The sequence below is a fragment of the Neophocaena asiaeorientalis genome, unplaced genomic scaffold (genome assembly GCF_003031525.2).
Source record: "Neophocaena asiaeorientalis asiaeorientalis breed wild unplaced genomic scaffold, Neophocaena_asiaeorientalis_V1.1 scaffold606, whole genome shotgun sequence".
NCBI lineage: Eukaryota > Metazoa > Chordata > Mammalia > Artiodactyla > Phocoenidae > Neophocaena > Neophocaena asiaeorientalis.
The window spans coordinates 12,179,399-12,189,840 of NW_020173687.1; the positions used below are offsets into that span (position 1 = coordinate 12,179,399).

Sequence of the window (10,442 nt, forward strand, 5' to 3'; positions counted from 1 at the left end):
AGGCTCTCCTGCCTCTTCTTTTCTGTACACTCTCCCCCACAGGCCTTCGCAGCCTCAACTGCATTTTCAATTCCCACCTGGGCTCGGATGACCCCCAAATCTTGATTTCCGGTGCCGGCCTGACTTATGAACACAAGGCTCGTACACCCATCCACTTCCTATTCCACCTGTCCAACTGGATGCTCAAAGGCAGGTGAAACTCAACACATCCAAGTCCCAACTCAGATCAAGCTCCTCCACCCACCTCTCCCTAGATGGTCTTCCCACTCCCATCTAAAAGAACTGCACCACTATCCATCCAGTTGCGTGAGTCAGAAACTTAAGAGTCAGCTTTACTGATCCACTTTCTCGTGTTCTTACCCAATCCATCACCAGGTTTTCTTAGTTTTACCTTCTGAACAAGTGGGGATACATTCACTTTACTCTGTTACTACTGTCACTACTTAAGTCCAGGCCACCAGCATCTCTCCCTTGGATGATGGTAACTGCCTTCTCACTGGTCCCTGGGCAGTCCCTCTGGTTTTCCTCGAAGATGTTCTGAACATAATGGCTAAAGTGATCTTTCCAAAATACAAACCTGTTTATCCCATCACCTTCTTCCCTGTTTAGAACTCTGCAGTGTTATCTCACTGCTTTTGGTCTAAAAGTCAAACTCCTCAACATAACCTCCAAGATCTTGCATGGTAGGACCCTGGACTACCTCTCCCACCTTATCCCCAAAACCTCTCCCCCTTCATTTGCCATGCTGCAACCACACAGTGGCCTCTTTTAGTTTCTTTTTTAAAAATTATTATTAAAGCTTTTTAAAAATTTTGAGGTAACTACAGATTCACAGGCTGTTGTATCTTTTAGTTTCCGTAACCGTCATATTCCTCTCTGACACAGGGCCTTTGCATATGCTGTTCCCCCTCCTGCTGCCATAATGCCTCTCACTCTAACCTATTTAATTTTTATTTATCATTCAGCTCTCAAGACTTCCTCAGGGAAGCTTTCCTTCATCCCTTTGTGCACTCCCCTTGTGGGACCAGGTTCCTCTCCTTCATAGGAGTTGTCAGGTTGTTAGTATGACTCAGAGGACATGATCATCTGAATAGTCCCCTTCTTCCCCATTAACTGCAAACACCATGAGAACAGGGTCTTTGTTTGTTTTGTTTTCCTTGCATCATGACACCTGGTATGACACCCAAATAAATATCTTCTGAATGAATGTCACCCTGGTTTAGTCAGAAGGACTATATAGAGAACAAGTATGCACTGACTACTCCTTAGGACAGAGGGAAAATTTAAGAATTCTAGGTCCTAGCACAAGAAGGCTGTTCTCCCCACAAGTCTATAAAACCTAATGAAATACCTAATAAAAAAGCTAAAAGACTCATTTACAACCAAGACAGTAAACCCAAAGAAGCTTCTTATAGGAAGGCTCCAGGAATGAATTCGCAAACAGTTAAGTATTTTCTAAGATAACCTTGCTGGAAAGAAAGTCAAGTATTTTCCAGGCAGGCCCCCTCAGCCTGGTGAGAAAGAACTCACTACAGCTCTGAGCTATTTATATGGGAGACTCCATGTACTTGCTGATTAAGCACACGTTTTCACAAGTTTGCTCTTTTCCGTAAAGAATGGTCTCACTGTTTTCCCCAGCACTGCTTACGGTTTCCCCTGAGATTTACAAGTACAGGACAGAGCTCTAAATTTTTCCAACCACTTGCCTCACCAGTGTCGAAATGTCAGAGACCAGCAAAGATGTCCATAAACCAAACAATAAGGGAGGCAGGAAGAACAAGTATTCAGTTCCTTCTCCTTTAAATATGGTAACACCAACGCCTCTGAATTTTAGTAGGTCATTTGTTAGGTGCCAGATACGGTGTCAGTTATTTGTTGCGTTAGTTCATACAACCTTTACAACAATCCTGTGGCACAGGCATTATCACCTTTCTCATCCCAGGAAACCAAGGCTCCGAGAAGCTAAATGATTAGTCCAGGATCACAAGACCAATCAATAAGCAAAGTTTCAAACACAGCTCCCAATGAATTTTCTGCCAATCCAACAAATAAATGCTTTTCAATAATCAAAATTCAATTTTTAGTGCTGCTTCTAGACAGAGAACCTCCTCCTGCAGAATCACTATAAAGCTTTTCAACAAAAAGTAATGTCAGGGTCCCAAGTCCTATTATTTCTCAAAATTTTTATAATCTACAGCACATATAAACAAGATGTCTAATCAAAACACCCGACTTTGCTAACATTAAAGGTTTTACTTTGTGTTTCAATTGAAAGCCTTACTTTATGACAATTTAGGGATATTTTTGGTATTTTTCAAATTTTGCACTTACGTTCCTCCTAATAATGAGAACAGTTATTTCAAACACATCAGAGTTAGAAGAACAACAACATCGTATGCAGGAAAAAGCCATTTACCATATATTATATGGACATGTGAATGCTGAATGTTTTTTGTATATTAACATGCAACTAAAATTTATGAATATACTCCCTTAATTGGCTTCATCCTAATGACATTTAAACAAGTTTGAGTCTTTTCTACCTTTAAAAAAAGAAAAAGAAAAAACCAAAGAACCCCCATGAGCCACATCTCCCTCCTCCCCTTAACAGCATAGCCAAACCTTGGTAAAGAGTTGCGTGCGCTCACAGTCTATTTCCTCACCTCCCACTCACACCTCAACCCACTCCAGACTGGTTTTCACCTTCAGCGTGCCACCAAAACAGCTCAAGCTAAGATCACCAATGACCCACATGTCTCTAAATCCCGTATATTAAACAGAGTAGCAAATCTAAAAGTGGATTTTATGATTTATATGTCAGCTACCCGTTGCAGTTGTTGCCCACCTGGATGTGCAGATGTGGGCAAGTTGCCCTCTGAGCTTTGGTTTCCCTTTGCCTGCTGTACCCAAAGACGGACATCAATCACACGTCACAACTCCAGAATGAATAGAAGAGTTTACTGCTGATGTAGAGAGAGGTCATAAATCAGCAAGATTTAATACCTCAAATGAAACTCATGGGAAACCAGCTCTTTAACTTCATTTCTTTCTTCCTGTTAGTCCGTAAATTAAACCAAAGACATAAGCAGTAAAAAGCTGCAGAGAAAAAGCTGTGATCTTTTTGATTAGAGGCTTTCAAATACTACATCTCAAAATTCAACTACAAAAAATACGGTCTCTTTACTTATTGAATGCTCTACTTACTGAAACATCACCAAAAGTTCACTGCATAGAAACTTCACTGCCAATACAATGATTGTTTAAGACTCCAATGAGTATTTTATACAACATAAGAACTTTTGTATGGAGGAGCAATGGTAGTAATAGTTAAGATCTTGGGCTCTGGAGCCAGACTGCCAGTGTTCACAGCCTGGCTCCACTGCTTCTGGTTAAGTCACGTCAGCCAAGTTCTTAAGGCCTTCGATGAGGATAATAATAGTAAGAACTAAACTGCATGTGAAGCGTATGGCACGGTGCCTGGAACACAGAAGTGCTCAGTACATGGTTGATATCATATAGCTATTATATAACATGTGATTTAAAAAAGTCACTCACTTGGGCTTCCCTGGTGGCGCAGTGGTTAAGAATCCACCTGCCAATGCAGGGGACACGGGTTCAAGTCCTGGTCCGGGAAGATCCCACATGCCGCAGAGCAACTATGCCCATGGGCCACAACTACTGAGCCTACGCTCTAGAGACCACGAGCCACAACTACTGAAACCTGTGCGCCTGGAGCCCGTGCTCCATAACAAGAGAAGCCGCTGCAATGCGAAGCCCATGCACCGCAAGGAAGAGTAGCCCCCGCTCGCCACAACTAGAGAAAGCCCACACACAGCAACGAAGACCCAATGCAGCCAAAGATAAATAAATAAAATAAATAAATTTATTAAAAAAAAAAAGTCACTCACTCAATTGGGTGATAATGATGCGTCAGAGTTAGGTTCGTCACTATATAATCACCCCACTCTGGTGAGGGATGTTGGTAATGCGGAGACCATGCACGAGGGCAGGCAGGGAGGGGAATATGGGAAGTCTCTGCACCTCCCAGGCAATTTTGCTGTGAACCTAAAACTGCTCTAAAAATTAAAGTCACTCAATTTCGTATGAAAAACATAGGTATGTTTAATGACAATTGGCAATTACAGAGCACTCAGCCCCTACTTGGCACTTTGTGGGTCTTAAATTATTAAATAAGATACCGAATCTCCTACCATATATGAAGACTACTGTGAAAACAATTCAGTTAAAGTTTTCAAGATTTCCAGATTTTTCCACACCATTCGAAACCACTCAGCTTATTTTCTCAAGTCTCTAAACTTGATAGAGTTTAAGGACAGAAATATAATTTAAAGAGACCATGTGAGAGAATGGCTCTTAAATAAGACCGCTGTGAAAGGGAGGTTTAAAAATGTAATTATGTACCCCAACTGGAGGGCTGAAAGGTTCAAGACTATTAATATATATAAAAACTTCATTAAGAAAGTAAAGAGCAACAACGTCCTTGGGGTGATGAATACTTTCACAGGCGCTTCTGATTTCTCAGTAAAGGCTGGAAGGCCATGATCCTCTAATTGGGCAGAGACCCTATCTACGCATCTGGCATTTAGTGAAGATGAATCCCTGAGATTACTCCAAACCTATTCCATCCTGATAATCACTGCTTTTACAAGGAACAACCCTTGTCTTCATTGAGCTTAGTGAGTTAACACTCTAATAAACACAGCCTTTCAGTCGTGTAATTACATTCCTATTTATTGCATCTACAAACCAAATAGAGCAATAAGTCATTCTTGAACGAGGAACCAACCTAAGTTAACATCAAGCCAGGGTGCTTAGAGTGTCTTGTGGTTTCTCACAGCTTAAAATAATAAATAACAGAGCAAGCCTTTACAGAGCACCTACTACATGTCAAGTTTTTTGCACACGTCAACTATCTTTTTTTTAAAATAAATTTATTTATTTTATTTATTTATTCATTGCTGTGCGCAAGCTTTCTGTAGTTGCAGCGAGCAGGGGCTACTCTTTACTGCGGTGAGCGGGCTTCTCATTGCGGTGGCTTCTCTTGCTGCGGAGCACAGGCTCTAGGCGCACGGGCTTCAGTAGCTGTGGCTCACGGGCTTAGTTGCTCTGCGGCATGTGGGATCTTCCCGGACCAGGGCTCGAACCCGTGTCCCCTGCATTGGCAGGCAGATTCTTAGCCACCACGTCACCAGGGAAGCCCCCTAACTTTATCTTTATAATAACCCCATCAGGAAGCTATAAGATCTGTCCAAGGTCACAAAGATAGCAAGTAGAAGGCAAGGGATCTGAACCCGGGCAGTCTTGAGTCCACAGAACACACTCCAAATCCCTACACTACACAGCCCCTGCATCCCTGATCCCCTCCCTCTAATATGCTACAACTGGTGGAAGGTCACAGAAGCTGTTTCCTGGAAGTGTTCCTATCGTTCAAACATTTCAACTTTGAGCAGTCACTTACAGCTCCTCTTTTCAAAATGAGTAATAATCTATACATGGCAATCTCTAAAATGCTCACCACATTGCAATGTTTCGTACACAGGCTTGTTTCAGCTACTTTTACTGGACACAAAACTGGGCCTTGAGATGCAGGGTGAAATATCACCAGATACTTTGCTATATGCTTTCTTCTGCAGTCATTTTTATTTAACAGCAATGACACACAAGTACTGTCTTAAAAAAAAAAAAAAAAAGATGGCCAGTCTAACACTTTACATAGGTTCCCTTGTAATAATTAATTTGATGATGATGAGCCACCATGACAGTTTGCTATTCAATTAACCTGTGGTCAGATTACTTCCTTTATAGGCTATTTCTTTTTTTCTTAAATAACATCATATGGGATATTTTATTTAACTCGTCTATATTGTTTGACAAGAAAATATTTTTAATGGAGAATTTATATTTTCAGTATAGGCTATTCCTTACAATTCACTACCAAAACACTGAATGTGCATTCCACAATTTGGGTTGGAAAAATCTGAATTTCTCAACAAGGCATGATCCAAAAAATATAAAAAGCTCTCAATGTTAAGGCCCTCTATGACCCATGTGACGATTTTATACGTAGGTTCCAACAAAGTGATATACAATTTGCTGAAAATCTGATGTTAAGTGTTCTGAAGGGGGAATGAAAACTTCTCTGCCAAGTAACTATTTTGAAACTTCTGCAACAATTCACTTAAAGTAACACTAAGAGGATAGAATGCAGGCAGATTTCCAAGCAGAGTTGTAAGTACCAGGCTTTTGCCTAACTACTGCTTTGTAGTGCTTATCCTGCATTCCTGATAAAACAATATCCAACAGTTAGCCTTGGTTTCCTGAATAAAAAAGCTTTACAAATCTAAATTTCAGTAAATTCCTCTAATTGATCCTGAATTTCACAGGACTAGTATGTTTCCAGATTTTCTCAGCAGCAACAACCTTTGTATCAATAGTTCTTGATCCTTGAGGGAGTCTCAGACCCTTCTGAGAAGCTGATGAGAGCCACCGCCTTCTTCCCAGAGAAATAAATGCAAAGTTCACAAACCCATTCCTAGGCCCCAAGAGAAGACTCCCAGAATACCCTGCACCAAATGAAAGGAGAAAGGTGATGGTAACCTCAAACTCTGTGACAGAAAATCAAACTTTCCATTTACGTGGTCACTTGTTAGGGAAAACAGGTCTTTTTACAGATTCCAAACCAAAGGCATTGGGGTGATGAATTAACTTGATGCCAACTCTGGTCAAATGTATTGATCCTCACGGCCTAGAACTCTCTTCTCCTGAAATTCCACGTGGTGAATACTTCCTGCCTTTCAGTACTCGGCTCAAATGTCACCTCCTCAGAAAGGATTACTTTCTTGACCACTCTATGGAAAGCAGTCCTCAGGCCCTTTTTATCACATCTACTTTTACAAAAAATTTTACAGAAGTAAGGTAATTATGAAAAAATTACTTTTAGGGCTCCCCTGGTGGCGCAGTGGTTAAGAATCCACCTGCCAATGAAGGGGACACAGGTTCAAGCCCTAGTCTGGGAAGATCCCACATGCCGCAGAGCAACTAAGCCCGTGTGTCACAACTACTGAGCCTGCCCTCTAGAGCCCGCCAGCCACAACTACTGAGCCTGCGTGCCACAACTACTGAAGCCTGCAAGCCTAGAGCCCGTGCTCCACAACAAGAAGCCACCACAATGAGAAGCCTGCGCACCGCAACGAAGAGTAGCTCCCGCTCACTGCAATTAGAGAAAGCCCGTGCGCAGAAAGGAAAACCCAACACAGCCAAAAATAAATAAACAAAATAAATAAATTTTTAAAAACTGCTTTTACAAAAGTATTTATTACCATTCAAAAAATGTCTCATTCATTTTAAAATTTACTTATTCTGCCTCCCCTATTAGAGTAGAAGCTCTGTAAGGGCAAATACCTTGTCTGTCTCATTCCCCATTGCATCCTCAGTGCCTGCCACCCAGTGGGCATTTGATAAATATTTGTTGAGTGGCAAACTAAAAGATAGGATGTTGATGATGGAATCAACGACCAAGGTTTTAACTAGAGATGAATCAGACTTCTCCCCTCTTTCAATCATCTGTGGGTCCATTCAGTCAGCATCTACTGCGTGTTAGGCCCTGTTGCAGATGCAGGGGATCCAGCGGTGAATAAAACAAACAAGTGTCTCTGCCCTCACAGACCCTCTATTTGAGTGGACCGCAAGGAAAGAGCAGATCTCTTTAACACTACAATACCTGAAGGTGCAGGATAGCCCTCTACATTCCCTCCTGGAGGGAGTTATGGGCGATCCCCAAATGAAAGGAAAACATACACCAGTTGGACACTTCCAAAGCAGGCCTCAGGAGTTTCCCTACACCAGCTGGGCAGCTCTTCTCACAGGCTCTGCTCACATGGGGTAACTCCAACCAGCAGCAGAACCCAGGTAAAGAAAAAACTCAGAGCAAGGGCTGCTGCTTCTGAAGGTGACAAGAGAAGGAACCAGGAAATAGGACGGCAAGGAGCCGTGGCAAGAGCCCTGGGCTGGGAGGCTGGAGAGCCAGCCCTGGCTGTCACCAACTTGCTAGGTGACCTTGGGCCAGTCCCGAGCTGGCAGGGCATCAGTTTCTCCCGGGGTATAATAAGGAGGGCGGTAGGGTGGGACTCGGGGTCGTGGGGAAGTGGCGCCCTGGAGGCCGGGCTGAGGCCCCGTGGGGTAACAGCAGGCGTGGGGAGGCCGGCGCGGGGCCGGGCCGGGGCGGCTCACCCACCGAGCGCCACCTGGCAGGCCCTGCGCAGCTGGGAGTGCTGGGGCCGCTTCACCTCCTTGTCGGCTAGGATCTTCTCCAGGGCCCGGGACACGAACATGCTCTTGGTCTGGCTCTCCTGCATGGCCCCGGCCCAAGGGGGGCTAAAAGCCCCGCGGGCGGATGGCGCTAGCAGGCGGGCGAGCGAAGCTGAGGGCCCGGCGTCCACGCCGGCAGCAGCCGCGTCCGTCCGCGCCGCCCAGTCAGGAAGCGACGCCGCGGCCCCACGGCGCCGCCATGTTGGAGCGCGTCACGTGACCACGTGACTGGAGGGGGCGCTACGGCGTCCGTCGACTCCGTGACCCTGGGGGGCGTGGCCTAGGCTTGGGGCGGGGCGGGGCCAGGTGGACGAGGAGGGGTGGGGCGAGGGTGGAGGAAGGAAGGGGCAAAGTTGGGAGGTGAGTAGAAGTGGGTGGAGGCAGGAGGGCATGTGAAGGACGGAAGAAAGGTGGTGGCAGGCAGGAGGGGTGGTGATGGGGGTGTGAGGAGAGAAGGTGAGGAGAAAGGCCATGAGGAACGTGAGAGTGGGGATGACAGGGTCTGAGAAGAGATGAAGAAGGAGAGATAGAGGTGGAGGAGATCGGAGGAGAGGAAGAAAGGAAAGGGAACAAGAGGACTGGAAAAAAAGAGAGAGTGAGAGATGCTAAAGGAGTAAGAGGAGGAAACAGAGGAGGTGAGGGAGAGAGAGAAGATGGAAAGAAAGTTGGTGAGTGAGAGAGGTGATTAGGGAGTCAGGGGAGGTGAGGAGAAAAGAGAGGAAGCTAGAGGATTGGAGGGGGGGCGGGCGTGAGAGGAGGGGAGGCGGGAAGGTAAGAGGAGAAGTGAGGGAAAAGGGAGGGGGAGATAGGGAGAGAGCAGGGAGGAAGAGGAGAGTTGGGGAGCAGAGCAGAGGAGAGGGGGAACAAAGAGGAGGAGAGGGAGGGAAAGAAAGAGAAGGGGGGAATTAGGAGGAGAGAGAGGCAGAATGGAAAAAGAAATGGTGCGGGAGGGAGGTGAAGGGGGAGGAGGCGAGAAAGGCAAGGAAACAGGCTGGGAGAGGGAGAGAGCAAAGGAGGGGGGTGTGGAGGGTGGAGGGAAAGGGCGGAGGAGAGAGGGATGGTAAGGAGGTGTATTCATGCACACTCTCCAGAAATGGGATTTCACCACCCCTGTGGCAAGACACACACCTTCCACACAACCCTCCTGTCCCTGGAGTAGACCCGACTCCTGGCATCCAGTCCAGTGAACTTCTGTGTGTCCAGTGCCACATCTGTGCGTGGTGCTGCCAGAAAGGACCATCCCGAGTGCACCTCCCTCTGGAGTGTATCCATCTATTTTCATAAACCTGTGGTTCCTCCCAGTGCAGTGTGTGAGGTGGGGACACTTGGGGGCATCAGACAGGGGGAAGAAACAGAGATGGCCAGTGTCACACAGCCTGCCAATGAGGGTAAGGAGACAGATTCTGGCCCACTCTGTGCTGTCCACTGGAGCCCTTCCTTTCACGCTGCCCACCTCCCCCAAGGGAGCCATGGTGCTGCTGGGCGTGCAAGGGCAGTGTCTTTTTGGAATCTCTGGAAACTTCTGACACAGACATGCTCAGATGCTCAGGTCTCAGCTCAAACATCTCAGGGAGGCCCTCCCTGATCACTGTGTTTAAAGTAGCCCCTCTCTCGCTACAGCACTTTCTGACCTTTTTCACTTGTTGACTTGTTTGTCATCTGACTAGGGTTTAGGCCACAGAGAAGCAGGCTGCATCCCCAGGGCCTGTTCTGGAGCTAGGTAGAAGGTTTCATGGCCATAAATTCCATTGCTGTCTGGAGACTTTGCAGCTCCTCCTGCTGAGAAGTGAAGTCTGCATAGGATGGATAAACAGCAAGGTCCTACCATATAGTACAGGGAACTATATTCAATAACCTGTGATAAACCAAAATGGAAAGAATATGAAAAAGAATATATATATATATATATAACTGAATCATTTTGCTGTACAGCAGAAATTAACACAACATTGTAAATCAACTGTACTTCAATGAATAAATGTTATCTCAAAAGAAAAAAGAAAGAAGTGAAGTCTGTTTCTCTACCCTCTTGTGACTTGCCTTGACCAATAAATGTGGTGGAAGTGAGGCTGTGCTCTTCCAGAACCCAGGCGTCATGAGGTCTTCAGAGGTGC

General features: G+C 45.4%; 1 protein-coding gene across 1 annotated transcript in view; it reads right to left on the reverse strand.

Moving 5' to 3' along the window:
- The window catches only part of ARFGEF2 (ARF guanine nucleotide exchange factor 2), a 98,177-nt gene extending 89,662 nt beyond the window's left edge, over positions 1-8,515 (reverse strand). The window contains exon 1 of the mRNA XM_024750287.1: positions 8,255-8,515. Within this exon, the coding sequence (XP_024606055.1) occupies positions 8,255-8,375 (121 nt within the window). The 5' untranslated portion in view covers positions 8,376-8,515. The remainder of the gene's footprint in view (positions 1-8,254) is intronic.
- Positions 8,516-10,442: the final 1,927 nt, after the last annotated feature.